At 41.4% G+C, this 26,985-nt stretch overlaps 1 protein-coding gene across 1 annotated transcript in view; it reads left to right on the top strand.

Moving 5' to 3' along the window:
- Positions 1-26,985, top strand: part of LOC136880850 (TOG array regulator of axonemal microtubules protein 1) — a 437,167-nt gene that overhangs the window by 243,702 nt on the left and 166,480 nt on the right. Inside the window, exons 12-14 of the mRNA XM_068229140.1 lie at positions 2,462-2,515; positions 22,574-22,747; positions 24,848-24,954. Of these exons, the coding sequence (XP_068085241.1) occupies positions 2,462-2,515; positions 22,574-22,747; positions 24,848-24,954 (335 nt within the window). The remainder of the gene's footprint in view (positions 1-2,461; positions 2,516-22,573; positions 22,748-24,847; positions 24,955-26,985) is intronic.

Raw genomic sequence — 26,985 nt, 5'->3', positions numbered from 1 at the left:
AGTAAGTTTTGCACCATTAAGGATTTCTTGTTTTGAGCACTAGAATTATTAGTAAAATGTATAGCGGATGGACTTCTTGGCGCAGTACATTAGGTAAATAAAAAAGAATCATGCTTACAACTTCCCTTTTTTGTCCTTACGTTCAATATTTTCATCAAACTGGTAGCCTATGTTTGAATTACTGTGAACTCCTCAGGTTCTTGCACAGTATACTCATTTATATCGAGTAAGAAGCATACATAAGTTTTAAATTAAATATGACAAAAGAACATAAAAAATAATATAAATTATTTAGTAGTGAAGAACCACATTAAACTTGTGAGCCTAAAACTTTGCGACGTCAAGTGCATTTGGCTTCTCTTTAACCAGGTCTTCAGTTGTGCAGCTGAATGGGCATGAACTACATTGCAGGAAATGGGCTGTGGTCTGCTCATCTCCACATACACACAAGGTATACTATCCACTTCTAAAACCCGATTTCTTCTGGTTGACCCTGCACCGCGTAACACCAGAGCGCAGTCTATTCAGTGCTCTCCAATTCACCCAATCTGTAACATGGCCAGGAGGGAGTTCCTCTTTTGGGGATATACATTGACTGATACTCGTATGTTGACTCCTGGCGGGCCATTCTTGAATTCTTGCTTACTGCGCTGTTCCTGCAAGTGCTTCGGTTACTCTCAAGAAGCTTTTCCTAGACTTAAGGCGCTGGCGTGATGGCTCATATCCAAACAAAGGGTGGATTCAGATGTCAACGTTTTTCTATACTGAGATGAGGTAAATTATTTCTCTGTGTAACTCAGGGACTATCAAACGGGCATACATCGTTCTTGAAGCAAATTAAAGGTCGACTTTTTGTGTGTGAAGTTACGCTAAAAAGAAAAAGTCACCAAACATGGGGTTGGGTTTATGGTTCTTGCTCCCATCCATGCAATTGTTCTGAACAAGTAAAGATATTATTACATGAAAATGCAGAATTCAAATGAAAGTGATGATCCTCCATTCTTCTATCCAAGATTAAGAGAGATCCCAAACAACCTGTCTAGGTCGATGACGAGAAGAAGGTTATTTTTCATCAGTGGCCTAGTAGCTAAGTTTTCAGTGCAGTCCACAAGTGGTTAGCTAAGAATCATTTTCTTAATCTACGCACGAAATTCTTCTCTTTTTCAATATCTATAACTGTTAAGTTCTTCAGCCTGCTGAAACTATTTGTTTTGCCACGAAACATATCTTCACGTAAGCTTCTAAGATCGGAGGATATATTGGTCGCTCTTTCGGCTCCGATGATATAAGCATCTCGCTTACAAGTGCATGTAGCGTCTATACTGCGGAGCTTTGGGCCATCTTAGAAGCTCTGCAGTTTGCACTGAGTGACGAAAGAAACCACATCTGTATCGACTCGTTAACTTCTCTGCAGTCTATTGAAACCTGGCTCTCGCAACACCCACTGGGCCATCATCTATTCTTCACATCACAGCCTGCAAGATCACATCAACCATCTGTACTCAACGCCCCTCTTTGATAACATGTCTCTCAGTCATGGCCATCTATCAAGACTTCACATCACAGCCTGCAAGATCACATCGACCATCTGTACTCAAATGCCCCTCTTTGATAATATGTCTCTAAGTCATGACCATCAATCAGTACTTCGCATCACAGCCTACAAGATCACATCGACCATCTCTACTTAATTACCCCTCTTTGATAATATGTCTCTAAATCATGACCATCCATCAGTACTTTTCATCACAGCCTGCAAGATCACATCGACCACCTGTACTTTAAGTCCCCACGTTCGTAACATGTCTCTTAGTCATGGCCATCCATCAGTACTTCACATCACAACCTGCAAGATCACATCGACCATCTATACAATAACGCCCCTCCTTGATAACATTTCTCTTAGTCATGGGCATTCATCAGTACTTCACATCACAGCCTCCGTCCGGCTCCTTGGCTAAATGGTTAGCGTGCTGGCCCTTGGCCACAGGAGTCTCGGGTTCGATTTCCGGCGGTGTCGGGAATTTTAATCATAATTGGTTAATTTCGCTGTCACGGGGAGCTGGGTGTATGTGTCGTCTTCATCATCATTGCCTCCTCATCACGAGGCGCAGGTCACCTACGGGAGTCAAATCAAAAGACCTGCATATGGCGAGCCGAATATGTTTTTAAATCATGCCATCTATCAGTACTTCACATCACAGCCTGCACGTTTGCTAGGTAACATCGCATCACACATTTTGTATCCCTCATTTTGTGATGCAAATTTTCAGCTAACCCCCAGCCATAAGACAATTTATGTCAATTGGATTCATATCGGCAAGCCTCTACCCTGTCATTGTTATAGAAGCCGGAAAAATACATAATACGTTGGCAATATTAAGGTGACTCTGAAATCAGTCCATAATTGTAATTAATGTCGTTCACGCATGATCACACTAATGAATATCATATTTTACAGGAACTCTTCGGCCACTCTATCTCCGACTGCAGCCTCATCACGACTCAGACAGAGGTGAGTACAATAGCACGTTCCCTATTTTCGTAATCATATTCAAAATTTACGACCAGATTTTTATTTGTTGTCATCATCGGCTGTTGAAACAAACAGATTATTTAGAACTGGTAAGTATAAATGATATTCTTGGAAATTCATTGTTATACACATGATAATTGTAGGACCAGGAATTTCATTCAGTAATAGATCGGATATTCGGCCCCGTGGTGTAGGGGTAGCGTGCTTGCCTCTCACCCGGAGGCCCCGGGTTCGATTCCCGGCCAGGTCGGGGATTTTTACCTGGACCTGAGGGCTGGTTCGAGGTCCACTCAGCCTACGTGATTAGAATTGAGGACCTATCTGACAGTGAGATAGCGGCCCCGGTCTAGAAAGCCAAGAATACCGGCCGAGAGGATTCGTCGTGCTGACCTCACGACACCTCGTAAACTGCAGGACTTCGGGCTGAGCAGCGGTCGCTTGGTAGGCCAAGGCCCTTCAAGGGCTGTAGTGCCATGGGGTTTGGGTTTTAATACAGTAGATCGGATAGCAAACGAGTATCATATGACCATTACCCTCTCTGCGATTGTGTAAGGAGAGTTGCATAAACAGTAAGGGTTATACTGTAACAGGACGTACCTCAAATATCTATGCAAATCTCATTGCAAATACGTTGTGCGAGCTATCGAATCCTGAATTCATAACTAATACTGCATAGTCTACTATTTATGGCCCTATCATTAACCGTTCTCTATTCTCGCATAGCTGTGACATGGCATAAGTCATGAAAGCCCCGATATATACAGTATTTTGAGCTATACATTTATTTATACAGAGTCAGTTTATCGTCTAGGTTTGGTTACTTTCCCGGACTCAGCGAAGGATCCTGGTCGGTGGATGCAGAGTGGGTCTCGGCCAACGTGTGGCCATGGCTGGTCCGTGGCGCCACAGCTCTGCACTCCGACCGGCCAACCGAGCAGAGGAAGGGTGGCCAAGTTTCTCCCGTGGCTCTATGCCTCTGCATTCGGGAGACGGACAGGAATGGACCTCACGGTTAGCTCCAACCGTCGGCTGTTCTGAGAAATGTTTTCCATGGTTCTCCATTCTCCTGCACTAAGGCGAATGCCGGGACAGTTCCTAGTACAGGCCACGGCTTCCAAACCCCTCACCGTCTCCGTGCATCTCCTTCACCGTAACAAATCTCCCGGCCTGAGAGACGGCGTTGCCGTCTAAGAGGCCCACCTCCCCCTTCATGGGAGGAAAGAAAACGTTTTAGTAGTAGCGGGATCCTACCTCTACCCCCTCAAGGGCACTGTCCTGGAGCGTGGGCCATTTGGTCACGGATAAAACTGGGAAGAAGAACCAGTACCTCTCCCAGGCTACCTCACCTGCAATGCTGAACAGAGGCCTTGTGGGAAATGGCAGTGACCTTAAGTATACCATCCCGGCATTTGTCTGGAGGAAAATTGGGAAACCACAGAAAACCATTTCGAGTATGGCTGAGGTGGGAATCCCACTGGTGTCTGGTTGGCCATCTTTGTTCTGTACTTAACACCTCTTTAATACGTACTAAATGAACGTAACACGACCTAATAGGTTGAAAGTCGATTTCGATCATTATTTTTCGCTTGAAAAAGAGCATCAGCTTAGGGGAATCCGATGCTGCTGGGCAGTGAGCATCGGAGTGTAAGTCGTGAGGGAATGTGGTGGGGTTTTTTCCGCAATTTCTTTTACGTCGCACCGACACAGATAGGTCTTATGGTCGACGATGGGATAGGAAAAGCCTAGGAGTGGGAAGGAATTTAGGTACCATCCTGGCATTTGCCTGGAGGAGAAGTGTGAAACCATGGAAAAAAAACACTTCCAGGGTGGCTGAGATGGGAATCGAACCCACCTCTACTCAGTTGACCTCCCGAGGCTGAGTGGACCCGGTTCCAGCCCTCGTACGATTTTTAAAATTTCGTGGCAGAGCCGGGAATCGGACCCAGACCTCCAGGGGTGACAGCTAATCATACTAACCACTACACCACAGAGGCGGACGCTTCAGTTTCGTTTTTGTAAATATTTTGCTACGGTACCTTGTACTTTGCTACCTTAGAATAAATGACAGATGAATTTACTAATGGAAAACTCCGTAACCTCGCTTCCCTTCTGGGTGTGTTCCTTTTTCCTAGGCCCTACTATTAGTACCCTCTCAACACCGGTTCGAGTCCCGTTGGTCGAAAAAACATTTTCACCATCAGAATATTGGCCGGCAGGGTATACTATTCATTGAATTATAGGGACCAAGCTCTTAGGGCTGGGACATCCAAATTTTAACTGCAGCAAATAAACCTAAGTGATGAAAATTCTTACAGTCTGAACGAAATATAAGATAAATTATGGCAACAGCGTGTTAAATTCACAAAACGGTCAAAAATGACCCCTCCGTCTTTCTCGTGTTGAATTCCAAACCTCTCCGCAGTGCTCATGTGGAGTGAGGGCATGTGACGCTGTTGATGATGATTCGTCCGTCGGATGGGGACGTTCAGCCTTGAACAGAACCCTTGGTACTATTCGAGAGGAGTAGACTATGTGCCGGCACCTTTCACCCTCTCCCGTCCTACAATCATATATCATGTCATTCCTTTCATCTCATTAACTCCCCTGATGAGGTCATAAAAACCCGTCACGACAGATACATCTCACCTCATACCCGACCCCGTAAAGAAACGGGACAATGATTGGACAAATAAACAAACAAACAGTTATACTCAGCAATGGACGGTGATAGGAAAAGTACGAGACGTAATGTTGGGTTGTTAAGTGGTTTACGCGGTGACTGAACACACCATCAGTGCACGTACTACTGCTCGTAGTGGAAGCTCTCATCCCCCTCCCTGAAGGGAAGGGGCGGACCACTTAGTAGGTTACGCCTACTCTCTGGCGTAGTGGAAGTGCTGGGTCATTGTTTAGTTATAGCGCGACCGTATCACGCATGAAGGAGAAGAACTCTTGACCACGTTCCCACTTCAGATGGATGTTCAAATCATCACCAAATACGATAGGTAATAATAATAATAATAATAATGCTATTTGCTTTACGTCCCACTAACTACTTTTTAAGGTCTTCGGAGACGCCGAGGTGCCGGAATTTAGTCCCGCAGGAGTTCTTTTACGTGCCAGTAAATCTACCGACACGGGGCTGTCGTATTTGAGCACCTTCAAATACCACCGTACTGAGCCAGGATCGAACCTGCCAAGTTGGGGTTAGAAGGCCAGCGCCCTAACCGTCTGAGCCACTCAGCCCGGCACGATAGGTAGTAAGTGGTACTCATTCTCAGGAAGCTTGCGTTCTTATAGCAATGTATAGATGATGAACACTGGTTGCCATGGTTACTACAATGGTGTTAGGAAAATGATAACGCTAATTCCAGACAGACAAAAAACATATCCACTTTAAAACAATCAGAAAAAATATAGGAACATGCTTCTTCTTTTTCTACCGCTTTTCCCACTCCTGTGAAGTCGCGGGTGCGAACTGTGTCGCACATGTGGATTTGGCCCTGTTTTGCCAGCGAATGCCCTTCCTGACGCCAATCAAATATGGAGGGATGTAATCACTATTGCGTATTTCTCTGGTGGTTGGTAGTGTAGTGTGTCCCCGAGCTAGAAGAATTAATTTAAGCCGATTAAAATCCCCGACCCGGTCTGGAATCGAACCCGGGACCCTCTGAACCGAACGCCTCAACGCTGACCGTTCAGCCAATGAGTCGGACAAAAAATTAAAGGAACATTCCCTATTGCAAATAATCTGTATATATAAAATTATAATATTGTCTGTACATTGCTCAAAATTAAAAAGGAATGCTATTTCTGTATCGGTCATGTCCACAGCAACAAGGAAATACAATTTTTAATTTTCCGTCACGTCTGTCTGTCTGTCTGTCTGTCTGTCTGTCTGTCTGTCTGTCTGTCTGTCTGTCTGTCTGTCTGTCTGTCTGTCTGTCTGTCTGTCTGTCTGTCTGTCTGTCTGTCTGTCTGTCTGTCTGTCTGTCTGTCTGTCTGTCTGTCTGTCTGTCTGTCTGTCTGTCTGTCTGTCTGTCTGTCTGTCTGTCTGTCTGTCTGTCTGTCTGTCTGTCTGTCTGTCTGTCTGTCTGTCTGTCTGTCTGTCTGTCTGTCTGTCTGTCTTGAGGAGGTACCAGCATTAGGCCCAAGGAAAAAGGAATATACCCAGAGGGGAAGCGAGGTGAACCGAGAGGTTAGGGAGTTTTCCATCCGTAAACTCATGTCATTTTTCCTAGGTAGCATAATGTTTACAAAAACATAACTGAAGCACCCTACAACAATAAAACAATAAAGCTCTAATGGCCTCGTATTATACATTAAAACAGAACAGAACGTTTTTTAGCAAAAGTAATATACATTACGAAAAAGGAACGGCCTTCAACTGGCCCGTAGGCCTCTGGGCTACGAGCACGGCACATTCTCACAGCACAGCACACACAGAGAAGCACAACTCTTACCGAATCACACGCCCATTCGCTGCCACAAGCATTAACCCTAGAACTACCAAACGTCGCGCTTGCGACTCAATAGAGTGTCACTAGAATGCCAACGTCGCACGCGCGACGCATAGTACATGCATTCGCTTAATCAGTCATAACATCATTTATTTTTCACTTACGCTATTTTAATAAGTAAGACATTGAAGAAGAAGCTTCAAGTCTTCCATCACACATTCCTCACTAGCCGGAAATGACTCAGTCAAGGTCAGGGTAGGTATAAAATCACCTACTATTTCATCATCCCCCTGTGATCTCAGTTGCTATGTAACTTCGCGCTCGCTCGCTGTTTCTGTTAGTTTCTGTGAATATATATCGTTATCTTTCAACATATTATTGAGTTTATTCTTGAATTGTTTCTTTTGAAGTGTAAACTTTGATCATGGATAATGAACTAAGTGATTCAAGTGATATTCATATATCTTCCAGCGATATATTTTCTTTAGTTGATGATACTTTTGAGAGCGGAGAAGAATATATTCCAGAATCTGAAGTTGAAAGTGATTCCGATGAAGAGAGCAGGCCTGACGACGTTTCATTGAATGACACTGTTTCCGTAACACCAAAGTGGTGCAGGGTTTATCCACCCGAACCGGAGTTCGATGTTTCCGAGAAGTTCCACGTAAGGGATCCTGGCATTAGGATCTGTCCGCCCCGAAACAGTACACCTGTTATGTATTTCTACTTGTTCTTTACGGATTTGATTTGGAAGCTTTTAGTGAAAGAAAGTAATGGCTATGCGGCGAAAAAAACAACAACTAAAAGACATTCTGGAGAAATGGCGGCCTTTTCTCGTATGCAAACCTGGTTTGATGTAACTGTCTCCGAAATGAAAAAAGTAAATTGCCATTCTAATAAATATACGGTGCACCGTGAATGTTTTCATAAATTGCAGCATTTCTGGAGGCCTATGAGGCACGGCAGGAAAATAAATCTCTCCGAGAATGACTCCCAGTAGTGCTCGGCGTCTGACGGAACTGTGTGCAGCCCGGAAATGTTTATTCTTTTGTGATTTTATTTCTGTTTTTACTTTTGAGAATTTAATATTTTTTAAATTAGAAGAAATTTCGCGTGTTTTGTATATAGTGATTTTTTTAAATGAGTAGTTATTTATTACTAATGGTGAACTTGAAAATATGAAAAACTTTTTTTTCTAGTTTTCCAAATTTTTGATCGCCTGATACGAGTCAGATAAACAAGTGAATGATTTAATACTTATACAAGCATCTTAAATACAGCTTTCTGAGTAATATGGTGTGCTGCATGCCTAAAGTTTCTGCATTTAAACGTGCTTTCATTTGTTAAAACATAAATGTGTAATACATGCGAAAATGGCTGGCATTTAGGGAAAAACACTCGGCACTTCTAGGGTTAACCTTTCACTCAACATACACTCACGACTTACACTCCGATGCTCGCAACCAAGCAGCCTCGGGTTCGAAAGGAATCACTAAGTTCATCATCTGATCATACATGATTCTCAACCGCTGGACACAACCAGCCACCAAGACTACGTTTGAGAAGGGAAGGGGAAGGAACAGGAGGGGGAACAACCAATGTAGAAACAGAAAATAACATACCAATAAGATGCACTCGAATCATACTGCAGGTGCACTTCGAGTGTCTGTAAGTGTCTTCGAGTCTTAATTCGAAGATAATTTATTGTTATACAATTTGTAAATAAAAAATGAAAAACAGGCCTTGTCTGTCTGTCTGTCTGTCTGTCTGTCTGTCTGTCTGTCTGTCTGTCTGTCTGTCTGTCTGTCTGTCTGTCTGTCTGTCTGTCTGTCTGTCTGTCTGTCTGTCTGTCTGTCTGTCTGTCTGTCTGTCTGTCTGTCTGTCTGTCTGTCTGTCTGTCTGTCTGTCTGTCTGTCTGTCTGTACGCGCATCACTAGAAAATGGCTAGACAGAATTTAACGAAAATCGGTATGCAAAGTCAGAGAATAAGGCTCTACAATCTAGGCTATAAATAATTGTAATCACTCTGGGTGAAGTGGTAGTTTAGGGAAAACGTATCATGTAATTCTCAAATATCTATGTTATTTGTAGTTCCATCGATAAATATTACATAACCGAAGGTATAGAAAATACCATTTTAAATCATTCACGTCCTATACATTTTTGCCGTACCGGATACAGTAAACGAGATATTCATGATTTACACTTTTGTTACGTAATCCATACCAACCCCGAGCTACACGAAAACGGCTCGACAGAACTTAACAAAAATCGGTATGTAAATTCGGGAATAAGGCACTACAGTGCAGACTATAAATGGGTGAAATGGTAGTTCAGGGGAAGGCCTAACCTTCAATTCTCAGATAACTTTTTGTATAGTCCATATCAACACCGAACACAGTTAACAAAGAGATGATGTTCAATCGTGTTAACTGGCGATGGTGGTGATTGTCTTAATTGTGAAGATGACTATCAAAATGAGAAAACAGTCATGAAGGAATGACCGCTTGAAAAATAAGACGAGTGGAAGTCATGAAAGCAGGAAGGACTCCCTCTATATTGGATGCTCTGATTTCAGAGCGTCGGAAGAAAAGTAAATGTCAAGACATACAATATTGAAAGCCCATAAAATTAATCAACAATAACATTGCATCTGCCATTGTTTATTGTGATGTGCTTTGTCTCTACTGCTGCCACTCATGTCCGACCCATGCATTATTTCTGCGTGTCGCGTGAGATAAGGGAGTTAGCTACCCGAGTAGAAGAGCCTGCCTAAATATTGGCGGGAAGTAACTGGGTAGTTATTATTATTATTTTTATTATTATTATTATTATTATTATTATTATTATTATTATTATTATTATTATTATTATTATTATTTTCTTCATGGGGCCTCTAAATATTAGTTCCTAATTAGCGTTGACCTCTAAGATATTTTGCTACCATCTTTTTCCTTCATTCCCACCTAGATATACCTGCTCGCTTCACAAAGCTGCAGGTTGTTCTTATTGGGTCTTCTTGGATGTTTTCTCTTTCTTCACCTGGTAGTCCTAGAGTGGAGAGTCTAATTCTACCCAACGCCTCACATTCGAAAAGTATGTGTTCAGCTGATTCCTCTGCTTCATTGCATTTCCTACATATGTTGTCTCTTATTACTTCAATTCTATGTAGGTGTTTTTTCAGATGGCAGTGTCTTGTCTAAAGTCCTACTACCCATCTTGTATTTTCTCTGTTGAGTTTCAACACTTCTTTAGTATGTTTCTTGTTTGGTCCTTTTATCAGTTCGTTTGCAAGCCTGCATCCTGGAGTACTTTTCCAGTTCTCCATTTATTTATTTTTACCCATTTTCTTATGCATTGTCGGGCTTGTCCATAGGAAATCCCGCATACAGGTTCTGGGCCTACAAAATGTGTTTCTGCCCCTTTCCTGGCCAGTTTATCTGCCTTTTCATTTCCTTCTATACCTGCATGCCCTGGTACCCATATTATTTTGACAATGTTGTACTTTGAGAGCTTCAGGAGAAGTGAATGATAATACCAGACAATTCTGGATATTATCCAGAGTGCTTCATTTCGTATGAGAGCATTGCTTTTAACCGTGACATTCCAGTCTGTTAATAGTGTATCCTGACAAGAATGCTGACGTCATTATTTTTATTTTAGTTGGAATTAGCCTTGGTGTATTGTCTTCTTTTGTTCTCTCCTTCGATTTTGTTGACTCTCTAATGATTACCTTTATCCATTATAATAGAAAATGCCCAACTCAGTTGAGACTGGCAGAAGGCAAGGGTACCTCCCATTATAATGAAAACTCCTCAACGATTGTGACTAGCAATACAATGAAAACTTCCTTCAAAGGTCCTCACATAAGAAACGACATATGGCGACCTTCCCGTCGTGTTTCTCCAGTAACGCTAAGAGCTATGTAATTTAATAAAATCGTTTTCACAGCGTGTACAATAATTCATATAGAAATCTGGATGCAATTTAGAATTCCGTAGCGAAGCACGGGTACATCAGATAGCATTTAAAATAAAGTACAACATACTGTACCTGGCTACTGAGGTAGAAAAAACCGATGCTGACGAATCTGGGGTACCTCATTTTACAGGCAATGGCCCCAAGCAGCGACCATGGCTTGTAGTCCAGTTGGTTGAGATCGAGAAAACCGGCCGGAAAGATGATGAACCTCAAATTGCTCTGAAGCCCGTTACTCAAGGACAACTCCTGGTGTGCTGGTGCAGGGACCAAGTGGAAACTTCAGGGTTGACCGTGAAACAGTGTCCTGGTAAGATGCGTGACCACTGGCACCAACACTGTGTGGTTTTGGTGGATCTCTGCACCCACATTTCACTCACTGTTCACAAAACCGTTGCTTACGTGGGATGTTGGCTCCTCTGATACTTGAGTGGCTTTACAAAATAATAATAATAATAATAATAATAATAATAATAATAATAATAATAATAATAATAATAATAATAATAATAATTGTTACGGAACTTTAAGTATGCAGAGAGGGAAAGAAATGTGAGGCGTCAATGGCTTGACAAACTTAGAAACAAAGATTGAATTTTGACAACAAAGTCTACCGAAATGAATTTTCTTTATTTTCTTACTTGATGCGTTCTTCAAGACAACATAATTCACAAGAATTAACATGAAATAACGGGGAAGCTTAGATGCTTGTTTAATTTACCAACAGGGGAGAAAGGACTGCCAATCTGAACCAGACTTAGAGTCAAGATTGGTGATTTAGTGGGGCAATAGCCTCTACAAACTGTCCCGTAGTAGAGGAATTGCAGAATATTATACTGTTCTAGAGAAGAGGACACAGTATCTACAGAAAGGGGGACCGAGTCCTCAAATTTAAAGGTACATTACATCAGGAGGGCCTTGAACCTTGAGCTTCAAGTAACAATTTTATTTACAGTTGAACATTGCAATGCCTTCTTTGGCTGCTAGTTTTCAATCTACAGTTCCAGCCGTTCAGGCAAGTAACTCAATGTTGAAAACATCCTAGGGATATGAGCTACGAATCTTAGGTAAATAAAATGTAATAAAGTATGAGAAGATATTCCTTATTCTTTATACCTAAAAATGACAATACTTTTCTTAATCATCGTTATCCGGTCGGTTAGGTTAGCATTTTGCCCTTTTCTATCACTACGAGCGCTAGGCCTAATGTGACTAAATGCAGAGTTTCACTTAAGCCCTTGTAACGACATTCGGTGCGGACATTTAAAAAAAATAAAAAACATCTGAGGGTATTGAACCAAGGAACACATTTCAAAAAGAATTACGTTAATAAGTTAATTTGGCTAGAATTTGAATAAAAAAGAAAACGGGTAAAGAAACAAGCGAGTTTAGGCTGATTTTCCGGAACTTCATTTAGACCGGAAGTGATTTTCGATTTTTTTTAGTTGGATAGAGCTATCCAAGACTCGCAATTTGAAACCTTTCCGGGACCTTCAGCCTTTCAACTTTCGGCAAAATTGAGGAAATTGCTTAAATGTACGTTTTTCATAGTATGGGGACCCGTGCTTAAAATTACAGAAATGTCCTTACGTCAAATGCCTCTAGTTACTCCAGCACAATACTAAGGCCGAGAACCAAACATGAAAATGGAGGCTGAATTACCTCAAGCATTCCTAGTTCAAAACACAAGAAAAAACTCAATGACACAGAGGATAAGCCATGCTACTTTGTGACTGGTTAAGAGAGAACAGGGTATAAAAGTTTGAAAAGTAGAAAAGTTAGTCACCATAAAACAAATTCAATAGCGGAAACGAGGGTACACACTCGTGCGTACTTACCTTTTACAAGGTCCCCATGTGGGGTTATTATTTTAATGCCGAATATTACCTAGAAAACCTACATTTTAAGTCCTAACACATAAGAAGAAAACCCTACATTAAATTTAGCAAACGCAGATCCACCTAACCGTTACATGTTGAAGGAGAACGCTAGAATATTCCCTTTACCACACGTAGTTAAACTTAACATACTTACATAAAGTTCTTCTTTACATTAAGCCAGCCCCCTCTTCAACACCTCCCGGAGAAGACCTTCTCCGTTAATCTAACACTCTTACCGTCCCGCTGACGATTGACACCTTAGGTCCAAAACTCACAGTTCTAGAACAATGACGCAATCAACCCATCTGATTGGTGGATCATTATGTCGTCAGACGGAAATTTGATTGGTAGATCAAAGTTACACACAGCGGTGACAACGTCAGAATAAGTCAAAAACAACTGAAGGAGGATCAAGTTACCAAACCTCAAAACATGAATATTCTCAATCAAGTTAATTATACTTCGGTACACTAGGTGGCACTAGAAGCCACCGCTAGAAATACCTAGTTAAAATACACTGAACTATGTCGCTATGTAAAATTCAGGTAGTCTGAGATTCCACTGTTGTCACTGATGCGACGGTCATTCAAATTCCAATAGCTGTTTACTACTGTTTTAATAAAAATAATAATAATAATAATAATAATAATAATAATAATAATGCCGAACAAGTGGCTGAGTAGTTTGAGTCACGTAACTATTAGCTTGCATTCGGAAGACAGTGGGTTTGAGCTCGACTTTCAGCAGACCTGAAGATAGATTTCCGTAGTTTCCCATTTTCACAACAGACAAATTCTGGAACAGTCGCTTCCTTCCCAGTCCTAGCGCTTTCCTGCGACGTAAAGGACATTGTATTATAATAATAATAATAATAATAATAATAATAATAATAATAATAATAATAATAATAATAATAATGCCGGACAGAGTGGCTCAGACAGTTAAGGCGCTGGTCTTCTGACCCCAACTTGGCAGGTTCGATCCTGGCTCAGTCCGGTGGTATTTGAAGGTGTTCAAATACGACAGCTCCGTGTCGGTAGATTTACTGGCACGTAAAAGAACTCCTGCGGAACTAAATTCCGGCACCTAAAAGTAGTAAATGGGACGTAAAGCAAATAACATTAATTATTATTAAATAATAATGATAATAATAATAATAATAATAATAATAATAATAATAATAATAATAATAATAATATTTCCAGATAGTTTGCTTTGGAGCTATTTGGCTGCCTGCGTGTCAGTTTCGACCTTCAGCTTTAATCTATCAGACGGCAGAGTTGCCGATACCTTACTGGATGAACTATTGGTGATTTTAATTAAGTGTGTTAGGTAAACACTGTGTACCCTAATATTTTACATGCCGACATGGACTGCAGAATACACTCTTTTCTCCCCAGCAAAATCCGGCTCCACGGCTAAATGGTTAGTGTGCAGGCCTTTGGTCAAAGGGGTTCCGGGTTCGATTCCCGGCAGGGTTGGGAATTTCAACCATAATTGGTTAATTTCGCTGGCACGGGGGGTGGGTGTATGTGTCGTCTTCATCATCATTTCACCCTCATCATGACTTGCAGGTCTCCTACGGGGGTCAAATTTAAAGACCTCCCGGCACTAAAAGCCAAACGCCATTTCATTTCATTTTCCCCTACAAAATTCTGAACATGTCTGTCGGATTTGAAGTTCGGATCTATCCGCCTCCGTAGCATAACGGTTAGCGATATTAGCTCCCATCCTCGGGGGCCGGGTTTCATTTCCCAGTACTGCCAGAGATTTAAGAACGGAACGGTGTCTGGTACGTGGTTAGAATGGCATATGGCATATGCAACTCACCTGCATTGGGGGTGCCCCCGAAAAGAGCTTCTTTCTTACTCCGAATCTGAGTTTCTAGTGAGCGACGTTATAATAATAATAATAATAATAATAATAATAATAATAATAATAATAATAATAATAATAATAATAATAATAATAATAATAATAATAATAATTCGGGTGTTATTATTATTATTATTATTATTATTATTATTATTATTATTATTATTATTATTATTATTATCCTCGCTGAGTTCGAGGGAAAAACCAACCCTGAAGAGCAAGCAGATTAAGAAAGAAAGAAAGAAAGAAAGAAAGATTACTAATGTTATTGGCCTTACGTCCCACTAACTACTTTTACGGTTTTCGGAGACGCCGATTTGACGGAATTTAGTCCCAGAGAAGTTCTCTTAAGTGCCAGTAAATATACTGACACGAAGATGACTTATTTGAGCAACGCAAGTTGATGTCTGAAGGTCAGCGCCTCAACCGTCTGAGCCACTCAGACCTGCTATTATTAATTAATTAATTAATTAATTAATTAATCCATCCATTCATTAATTCTTTCTTTCTTTCTTTCTTTCTTTCTTTCTTTCTTTCTTTCTTTCTTTCTTAAACTTTTTACCCTCCATGGTTCGTTTTTCCCTCGAATTCAGCGAGGGATCCCACCTGGAGAGTGTCCTGGAGCGTGAGACTTTGGGTCGGGGGATACAATTGATTGATTGATTGATTGATTGATTGATTGATTGATTGATTGATTGATTGATTGATTGATTGATTGATTGATTGATTGATTGATTGATTGATTGATTGATTGATTGATTGATTGATTGATTGATTGACAACCTCCGGGTGCCAAGGTCTCGCCTCGAAACCCGGCAGTGGTTGTCGAACATTTTTCCTCTTAGATCATTCTTGAATAATTTGTGGAGATTTTAGCTCAAACTCTTCTGTATATGACCAATACGATCTAACTTTTCCAGTTACAGTATGACCAACTCAAAGGTTTTTACTTTCTCAGTAAGAGGCGGGTGCGTTCAGAAATCTAGCTCTCATAATCTACTAGTAATAGACCTCCAGCTGTGGGTTAATTTAATTTCGTGTGGCTATTTCTAGCCGGGTGCAGCCCTTGCAAGGCAGATCCTCCGATGAGGGTGGGCGACATCTGCTATGTGTAGGTAACTGCGTGTTATTGTGGTGGAGGATAGTGCTATTTGTGGTGTGTGAGTTGCAGGGATGTTGGAGACAGCACAAATAACCAGCCCCTAGTCATTAGAATTAACCAATGAAGGTTAAAATCCCCGACCCGGCCGGGAATCGAACCTAGGACCCTTTGAACCGAAGGCCAGTATGCTAACCATTCAGACAACGAGTAGGACCCCCTGTGGTTGGGGGTGGTAGAATAACAACCATGGTATCCCCTGCCTGTCGTAAGAGGTGACTAAAAGCGACCCCAGGGGCTCTCAACTTGGGAGTGTGGGTTGGCGACCACGGGGCACTCCGCTGAGTTCTGGTACTGCTTCCACTTACTTGTGCTAGGCTCCTCACTTTCATCTATCTTATCCGACCTCTCCTGATCAACTCTTGTTCTTTTCCTACCCCGATGGTATTAGAGCACTCTAGGCCTAAGGAGTCCTTCATTTTCATGCTCTTCGTGGCCCTTGTCTTTGTTGGGCCGATACCTTCATTTTTCGAAGTGTCGGACCCCTAATTTTTTCTTCTCTCCGATTAGTGTTATATAGAGGATCGTTACCTAGTTGTACTTCCTCTTAAAACAATAATCACCATCACCATCACCACCAGTAACAGATTTAGGTATAAGCCTCTGCGAAAGTGGGCATGTCCTTTGGTAGCACTTCATGTGTATTAATGGATTATAAAACGCTCAATTTGTGAAATAATTTACTCTTTTCTACATAATTCTGTTTTACAGTTAATAAAAACCTCAATACGCTAAAAATCCCATTTTGAATGTTTTTGAAATATGTTACGGAGTTATCCGTGGAAGGCAGAGGTGAAAGAAGGTACGGGCTGGAATAGGTCTCAACTGCAGAAGTTCGAAAGATGAATTAAAATTTCAACAAGGTTATATTTTCAAAACTTAACAATGGTAACATAGAATTTGAAAACTTAACAAGTCAACAACAAGCCAAAAATCAAATACAGAAAAATTACAAGTGTTAGAGGATTATTACAAGGTCTGGCCTTCGAGCCCCACAATCACAATCCTTGAGCTATTAGCCCAACTTTACCAAGGTACAAAATTGAACAAAGGGGCAGAAAACCCCGTCATGCCAAGGAGCACTTGCTCCAAATTACAATGTTAAGCCTCCTAGAAGCACACAGAAATCAAATTTAGGAAAGAGCAGACCCGCTGTCAAAGTTCAAGCCTATCAAAGGCCACAACGAATTTTACTTCTATCTGCCCTCAAGGCACACAAAGAAACATAGGTATTTAATACCCAACCTACAGGGCCTTCGCAATGAAAATAAAACAACAGGTAAAGTTACTGGCCCAAATTACAGAGAGGACTGGAGGCGTGAACTTCCACTCCAAATACACTTTTAAAACCTAAGTGGCTCTAGGCCGATACACAGGGGCTAGTCCCAAGCTAGGGAGGTGACCCGTATGAGAAAACTTTAATACATTAAGGAAGAGAAGAAACGGTTATGAAAACGTAGTCACCTCAATTTCAAAAATGAAGGGGAGCTCGAGAGGGTACAGCACTCTCTATCCCCGCTTTACAGTAAAAGATATTTGTAGTTTTTACATAGACATAAGAGGAATTTACATTTTAAAGTGGCAGGTTACATATTAAAAGGTTTCGAACCCTCCCCGAGAGTTAAACTGCTGAGCTAGCGAGAAATAAAGATGTTAACAGGCCATTACCTTGTTGAAGAGCTGCTGCTTGAAGAAAGAGGCGCTTCCCGCCCCCTGCTACATATCCACACACTAAGTTAGATGTTACTGAAGTGGCCTCGAGACAAGAAAATCAGCAGTTTTTATACCCTCGTGGAAAATTCGAGACCTTTCAAGAATGAATAGACACACCCCCTCAACTTTATTGGATAGCTTAGAGCTACATATCCATATCGAAGAAGACATACACTATTGGTCAAAAATTAATTAAATAAATTCGGGATTGGCTGAGTTCAAAACTGGCGGACAGAAAGATTAATATTGCCAACCCAAAAAATAAAAGAACAAAATGTAGTAAAGACAAAACTTAAGAATACAAAATTTGTTCAAGAAAGTTCATTCCTTCGCACCAGAGTGCGTAATCATAGTTTTTAGTAGAGAAATCTGGTAGAGAACGTCCACACTTCTTGATGAATTACAAACAAAAACACATCATAATTCACACAGAGCCATCTTCGGAGAAACTGTTGAGTTAATACAGTTTTTTATAGTTCAGGCTTTCTCCTGTAGAGGAGTTTCAACTGGCGCAATATTTGAACTAGCGGCGTGGAGGTGTACCGCCCGGTACAAAATATATTATTGATTAGAACTCAACATTCAGGAAAATATGGAAATATACATCGCCCGGTAAAAAGACTCTAAAAATGTATTAAATGAATTCATTGCTGAAAATGTCTTATTTAAACCTCTGACATAACATCTGAATCACGCAACGATTACCGACAAATTACACCAAGTAGAACATCCGATTCACTCGCGTATAGGACTTCATGTTTGATCACAGTTTTGTAGTGCCTGACTTTGTGTTTGTGGACATGCATTTTTTGTTGTAAATGTCGCATGTTCTCCAGCACGCTCTCTTGAGATTTTGTAGGCGAACTTTTTGAGCTAACTTTTCTTACACTGTTTGTTTTCACCAAGGTATTTGAAGTTTGTCCACATTTTGTGTTTATTTTCTGAATGTTGAATCTAGTACGAACTTAGTTTTCTCAAATGAAATACTTAGCTCAACTTTGTTCAACACATTCCTGGAGGACTTCTATGTGTTTGATTGCTGTGATTTCACTGTCCGTTAGTATTGCTAGGTCGTCTGCGAAAGCCAATAGATTGTAATATATTGCATTAATTACATTTATGTCTGACACATAATATTGCATATCAAATTGGTAAGAGAAATAAATTCCGACATTTTTCGTCCCTGATACAAGCTCGCAACCACTAAGTTCCATAACTGAAATCTTTCGTATACACATGTGGAAAGGGCCAATGACCTAGATGTTAGGGCCCTTTAAACAACAAGAATCATCACATAATTATATGGAAAAATTCTACAACGTGTAGAGCAAGATATAATATGGCATGACTCTTTGTCAGCTATGTCTATGATCATATCTTCGTTCACCCGAATTTTCATCACACACTCTCCCGTCTCCATCGTCCCACTCATTGGTTGAATGGTCAGCGTTGAGGCCTTCAGTTCAGAGGGTCCCGGGTTCTCTTCCCGGTCGGCCGAAGATTTTAATCACGGCTGATTAATTATTTTAGCTCAGGGACTGGGAAATTGTGTTTGTCCCAACACTTTCCTCTTCATATTACGACAACGCATCACACAAGACCAACCACCACAGAAACACGCAATAGTAAACACACACCTCCAAATAAGGTTGGAGTCAGGAAGGGCATCCGGTCGTAAAACATGGTCAGATCCTTATTTGCAACACAGTTTGCGAACCCACAGATGTGGAAATTTTTTTTAGCAGAATCGGAATAAGAAAAAGAAGTCTCTCCCTTTCTCACCATGGCAGTCGGCTTTTACTCGTTACCAGGTATAAAACTTCTCTTGCTTACAATATAATTTCACTCAACTCTGTTTATATTTCAACTTCCGTTGATTGGCCAAGCTAATTCTATCATAAAACATGCCTCCATACAGGCTGTAGGAGATAGATACGGGAAGACGACCCTGGACATGATGGAACATCCGTTTCACACGGTTAGACTGTTCATGCTCGCGACTTTCTTACCCAAATAATTCAACAGCAGTAGAGATGGTTCGACCCAAAGCAAGCGATCCTTGCCAAAGTGTGTCCTAGTTTTGATTCTTGATATCTGTGACCTTCATGGTTTGTATAAGCTGGTCTTTACAACACTTCAAGGAATCTTGTACCTGAGAAAGTTCATATAGAAATTTGAGAGGAAGCCTGGTGTAGCTCAAACGGCAGACATGCCCAGTCCATCTAAGCTGATAGCCGGTGATGGAGGCTTCCACGCAGTTCCGTTTGAGCTACACCAGGCTTCCTCTCAAATTTCTATATGAACTTTCTCAGGTACAAGACTCTTTGAAGTGAGTAGAGGGGGTTCGATTTCCACCTCAGCCATCCTGGAAGTCGGTCAGATTTGTCCAAAATTATCATGCACAGTGTATTAATCTTCTTCTAAGCGCATATCCTATTGGTTCAGGGTCTGCGTGAAGGATCAAGTAACGTCATTACACTGTAGTGGAGTGATATTATGTCTGCGTTAATGGCATCCTTCCATCGTTGTATTGGCCTTCCAATTGGTCGAGTCTACTGACATTAAGATGGTAGTCAGTATTGGTGACGATGTGAGGCGCTGTGCGCAAGATGTGGCCATACCATTGAAGACGTCTCTGACACATTTTCTCATTTATCGGAGCGATGCCAATCTTCCTCCAAATAGAGGCGTTTGTAATGTGGTCAAGTCAAGAGATCCCCATTGACTAACACTACATACGCATCTCCATAACGTGAAGTTGGGGCTCTACTCATCTCACTTAGCTCCATGAATAGCGACTGGACGAACAACGGTATATTTTCGACTTCAGGCATATCGTCCGGCATTCTCTTGTCACAGAGCACTCCCGTTACCTCCTTCCATCGCATCGATCCAGTATTTATCCTTTCTCGCACTTCAGCGTTAATGTTCGCGTTACTGCATAAATGAGATCCTCATCATCTTCATCTACTAAAGGCAATTTCCTTGTCGCTGTAGTTACATCTAAAGATCTTCTGCTAGCCTCTTCATGTTGTTGTATGAACCACATGCCAGTTCACCGATGGAGTTCGTGACGTATGACATCCTCTTTTCCGGTACTTTACCTTCAATGATTGTTTGGAGAACAGAATCGTGTCTCAGTACGAGTCCAAGGAAATTTGTGTTCCTCTTCTTTATTGAATTCAATAAACATGGATTCTCTTTTACGTTCCTTAAAGCAAGGTCGTTTGTTTTTTATCCATCCAAAACCACATTTCAGCAGTCTCAAGTTTTGTTTCTTTGAGTTTCGCTAATGTCCATGTTTCGCACCCATACAGTAGCACACTCCAAACAAAAGTCTTGAGAAATGATTTTCTGGTCTCCAAATTGAGATGGCTGTTTAGCAGTAAGTGTTCTTATTTTGGAAGGCTTGTTTTGCTGCCACTATTCTTGATTTCTGAAAGGGGTGTGTTTCAGAGGTTATTACACTACCTAAATTGGAGAATTCTGTGACTTTTTCCATCAGGTGTGTTATTGAATTGTAAGTCTTTTCCATCTGTAGGCTTCATTTTGTCTACTATCATGAATCTTGTTTTCTTTATATTTACTTTCAGTTTAATTTTTTTAAAGGATTTGTTTAATGTTCTCAGTATCTTACTCACATCCTTTTTTCAGAATTAGCTAAGAGAGCAATATAATCTGCAAAGCGGATGCTGTACACCTGAATACCATTAAAATTCACCCACCGGATGAGTTATCAATCAATCAATCAATACCAATCTGCATTTAGGGCAGTCACCCAGGTGGCAGATTCCCTATCTGTTGTTTTCCTAGCCTTTTCTTAACAAGATCCAAACAATGTTTCAGAACAATTCATAAGCAGTAACAATAAGAGTTTGGCAGAAGGTGACATTCATACATTCAACACTAATGTATATTATATTGTAACAAGAATTAACAATGAATCATAATGACTTTGTACTGATTTTTATGATAGATCTCTTTCAACCAATTATATTCAACCATCTTCAGCAGCTAACTCCTAGGACAGGAATACTTCTTACCTTGTGTCCACTACCAGGATAAAAATTAGGAAGGCAGTTTTGTATGATATGGTTGTATATTACATGCGGTTTGAATTGTCCATTCCTTGAGAATGTTGCTGAAGTAAGTTGTATGAGTTGGCCGTGCGGTTAGGACCGCGCAGCTGTGAGCTCGTATCCGGAAGATAGTGGGTTCGAACTCCACTGTCGGCAGCCCTGAAGATGGTTTTCCGTGGTTTCCCGTTTTCACACCAGGAAAATGCTGGGACTGTACCTTAATTAAGGCCACGGCCGCTTTCTTCCCACCCCTAGGCCTTTCCTGTCCCATCGTCGCCATAACACATCTGTGTCGGTACGACTTAAATCAAATAGCAAAAATAATCACTCCTTTAGTATCCTCTTTCATTTCTCTAACGGCATTTTCTATAAACAGGTTAAAGAGATATGGTGACAGTGGGCAGCCTTGCCGTACTCCTCTTCTAATTTTTTCTTCTCTTATAGTACCATTAATATTAACTTCCGTGGTTTCATCTTTATGTAGATTCAGAATAAGGCGCCTGTCTTTCCAGTCAAGTTCCACCTCCTCATTACTTGAAAAATAAATTTCCACTTAACATTATCAAAGTCTTTTGCCAAGTCAATAAATGCTACATATGTTTTCCTGTTGACTTCTATCCTTCATTCCAGAATTTGCTGTAATACTAATATAGCCTCCCTAGTTCCTTTCTATGTTCTAAAGCCATACTGATCGTTATCCAATTGTTGTTCTATTTTTTCTAGATCCTAAGTAACTGAAAGTATCGGTCTGAAGTATGTTAAGCAATTATTGTCTCGATCGATGATCTAATGATGTTTATTATATTCTTCGATATCCGACAATAGATCACTGTCTACGAAGGTGATGTCGTAATTCTTGGTGTACTGATGTATACTTTGTCTGTCTATAGGAGGAGGAGGAGGAGGCATACCGCCACCTAGCAAGGCGCAGAGTGAGAAGATGAACCAGTCGTGGCCGCCACCATCTCCTGCCATGTCTCCTAGAGTGCTGACACCATCACAACACCGCGGACGTCGTATACTTGAACCTATCGCCGGCAGCGCCTCAAGCCTGCACGACTCCGGGGGTACGTACTTCTGAAAATAAATGAAAGACTGTACTTAAGAATAGTGTCTCTATGGTAAAGTTCAACGTTGATGTCTGACGAGACATCCTGAGCTGTGGCATAAATATTTCCATTATTGGAATAAGAACTTGTCAGGGGTTGAATTCTTCCAGTGGTACGTGGAGTAATTTGAAGTAACTCGGTGGTTTTTACTGGTGGAAAATCCTGGAGACAAGCTGTATCAGTATATGCTGTCCAGAAATCAAGAATCAGAGCACAACACTGTTATCTCAATACAGGAAGAAGGCTTTTATAATCCAAAGTCTTAATTGTACCTTTTTCCATTTTCCACGATTTCTAGCTGCGATAATATCATCATATTTAAACATAGTTTTCAAAACTATTGGGCCGAAGCTTCCTGCAGGCTCCTGAAACACAATAAATAATTTTTGGCAATAAGTAACCGTCCATTCCGTTCGTAGGTGTTATCGTACATTAGAGTAGAAGGCAGCCCGGAAGGCGGTTTCGTTGCGCAGAGAGAGACAGAAGTATGAGGTGCGGTGATGCCAATTTGCCTACTCATAACAGCATGTATGTGTAAATATTTTTTCATCCAGTTATATCTTTAATTCCAAAGCGATGACCTATATTTTCTGTGGGCTTAAACGTTTCCTGAAAGTCCAAATCAATTTTTAACATCAAAACTCGCGAAAGTGTTGAGGAAAATTTTCGAGATATTAAGGAAGGTAAATGGACGGTCCAGTTTCAATGCCTTAGGATATTCGCCGTTTTTATACATATCAAATATTGTTGTACGCAGAACATTTTCATTGAAATCATCGAGGACCGTCACTGGCTTATTCCTCTAAGGTTTCTTCTCTGGTGACCTGAACACCGCATTATTTTTATTTCCGAAGCTTGTTTTATCCTCTGTATTGTTCGCAGGCTGATACCACATGCGAGTGCTGTCTTCTTTTGAAGCGTGGCAACATGGCGTTCCTCACCTTCTCCGCCTATGAACGCCTGCTGCTGCATGCTTACCAAATACAAATAAACTTTAAATACTATTTCCCTCGCCTGTCGACGGAATACTTGTCTTTTTGCTCTTCCTGGATCTATCGTACACACGCAAATAGTTCCCTAAATTCGTTGATTATGATATTTACAAATAATACTCGAAACATTCACTCGTGACCCGCACAAACAGGCACCTCTTACTGAAATGATTCAACTGGCTCAGCGGAAAGCACGTCATACTACAAAGCGCGCGAATGTTACTGCGCAACCCTCTTCAAACCGACTTCCGGGCTGCGTTCTACTCTAGTGAGTTAGTGCGCCCCCTAACTGATAGTTGTTCAACAGTGTGCTTGAGTCTTTCACCAACAAAAGACAGGGTCCGTTTGGACCGCGTTTCTCACTTAAATACTTCGTGGTCCGTGTTGAAAATTGAAGAAGAGGTAGAATTAAAAAATACCCCTTTGATTGTATTCACAACTTCCTCCACTGCGTTGTCAATTTCTGCATCATCATATACATGGGATTATGAAAAAAAAAATAGTTAGCATTTTCGACATAGCATGAAGGTAAATATTGTATGTTAGACAGTTAAAGTGCTTCACGCATTCGTTTAGAAATTCCGGCTCACTTCACACGTGAATAAAGGGTACATAGTTATTGAGGGTATTTAGGGGTTGCAGTAAGGATATAAAGGAGCGGCATGTAAGTCTCTGGTAAGACCCCAACTAGAGTATGGCTCCTGTGTATGGGACCCTCACCAGTGTTACGTGATAGGGCCGCTTCCTTCCCACTCCTAGTTCTTTCCTATCCCATCGTCGCCATAAGACCTATCTGTGTCAGTGCGACATAAAGCAACTTGTAAAAAAATGATTTATGAATCCTCTCTTTCGGTGCTTGTAACTTAAATAACTATCCGGAAACTGTAAAGTAAGGATCTTTCTTCAGTGCTCTGGATCTGGGGGCAGGGAGTGTCCTATTCTACTCATGAACCTATTAAATAAGTGCTCAGAGATGTCATTGCAATGAGCTGCTAATAGCACAATTGCTGCTTCCTCTGTTACCCTATTATGTGCCGAGTGAGTTCACCTTCTCTCGTCTGTGCAGGCTCGACAGACGAGCCATGCCTGAGAAGACCGACCCCAGTGCAGAACAGGAAGGAGTCCGCTCGACAACGAATACCACCGCTGCCAACAACAGAGCTGGTCACACAGGTGAGTGGATCTTGTGCCCACTTAGTAGGAGTTGCCTTACATGAAATAAAAACCTTTCCCTTTGCGAAAATCACATTATCATAAATATGTCTCCCGGTCATGGCCATCCATCAACGGCTGATAATTTCAGATGACCACTAGCAATAAGAAATAGCCTGCACGGTTGCTAGGTAACATTGTCTGACCATCCATCCATACCTTACATCACTGCCTGCACGGTTGCTATGTAACATTGTCTGACCATCCATCCATACCTCACATCACTGCCTGCACGGTTGCTATGTAACATTGTCTGACCATCCATCCGTACCTCACATCACTGCCTGCACGGTTGCTATGTAACATTGTCTGACCATCCATCCGTACCTTACATCACTGCCTGCACGGTTGCTATGTAACATTGTCTGACCATCCATCCGTACCTTACATCACTGCCTGCACGGTTGCTATGTAACATTGTCTGACCATCCATCCGTACCTTACATCACTGCCTGCACGGTTGCTATGTAACATTGTCTGACCATCCATCCTTACCTTACATCACTGCCTGCACGGTTGCTATGTAACATTGTCTGACCATCCATCCATACCTTACATCACTGCCTGCACGGTTGCTAGGTAACATTGTCTGACCATCCATCCATACCTTACATCACTGCCTGCACGGTTGCTATGTAACATTGTCTGACCATCCATCTGTACCTTACATCACTGCCTGCACGGTTGCTAGGTAACATTGTCTGACCATCCATCCATACCTTACATCACTGCCTGCACGGTTGCTATGTAACATTGTCTGACCATCCATCCATACCTTACATCACTGCCTGCACGGTTGCTAGGTAACACTGTCTGACCATCCATCCGTACCTTACATCACTGCCTGCACGGTTGCTATGTAACATTGTCTGACCATCCATCCGTACCTTACATCACTGCCTGCACGGTTGCTATGTAACATTGTCTGACCATCCATCCGTACCTTACATCACTGCCTGCACGGTTGCTAGGTAACATTGTCTGTCCATCCATCCATACCTAACATCACTGCCTGCACGGTTGCTAGGTAACATTGTCTGACCATCCATCCATACCTAACATCACTGCCTGCACGGTTGCTAGGTAACATTGTCTAACCACTCATCGGTACCTTATACCACTGTCTGCACGGTTGCTATGGTTACACAGAAGCTGAATGAAGAATGGTCCACGAAGGCACCAACACAATGGAAACAGTCAAACAGCATAATCGCGTTCCTTAGTTGAGTACAACGTTGTGAAAAAAATGAAGTTCATAAAAAGTCAATAATAAAGAGCTGTAAGGATAAAATCAGTTAACTGGTTTTAATTGTTCCATTTTTATTTATTATTGACGTGACAACTACGATGCCATTCGTCCCTCTCCGCAGTTAAAATCGGCCACTTGTAAATAAAACTGCATTTAATTGATTACGTACTATGTCTTACATTTCACCCATCAAAATCAGACATCCGCCGGGGAACGTTGTCGCGAAATCCCAACGGGGCATGTCCTAAGCTTTAATTCTCTTTTTTTTTACCGAGCTCGATAGCTGCAGTCGCTTAAGTGCGGCCAGTATCCAGTATTCGGGAGATAGTAGGTTCGAACCCCACTGTCGGCAGCCCTGAAAATGGTTTTCCGTGGTTTCCCATTTTCACACCAGGCTGTACCTTAATTAAGGCCACGGCCGCTTCCTTCCCACTCCTAGCCCTTTCCTGTTCCATCGTCGCCGTAAGACCTATCTGTGTCGGTGCGACGTAAAACAACTAGCAAAAAGAATTATTTTTTAATGAAAAGACAATCAATCTTATAAATTCGTCGCCAAGTGTGTCGATGCGACGTAAAGCAAAGTAGGAATATCAATTAAAAATATTACATATCGTCGCTGCCAGAACAAAACCTCCTATGTGAAATATTTTAGCTTAGAACTTTTTCCGGTAAGGTTCTGTCATCTTAGGTGCATTATTGTGTGAATATTGTCAAGGCATTCTCGCTCTTCATAATGTATGTGC

The sequence above is a fragment of the Anabrus simplex genome, chromosome 9 (genome assembly GCF_040414725.1).
Source record: "Anabrus simplex isolate iqAnaSimp1 chromosome 9, ASM4041472v1, whole genome shotgun sequence".
Classification (NCBI taxonomy): Eukaryota; Metazoa; Arthropoda; class Insecta; order Orthoptera; family Tettigoniidae; genus Anabrus; species Anabrus simplex.
Note: the sequence above shows the minus strand (reverse complement) of the source record. Positions and strands in the feature narration are given on the sequence as shown.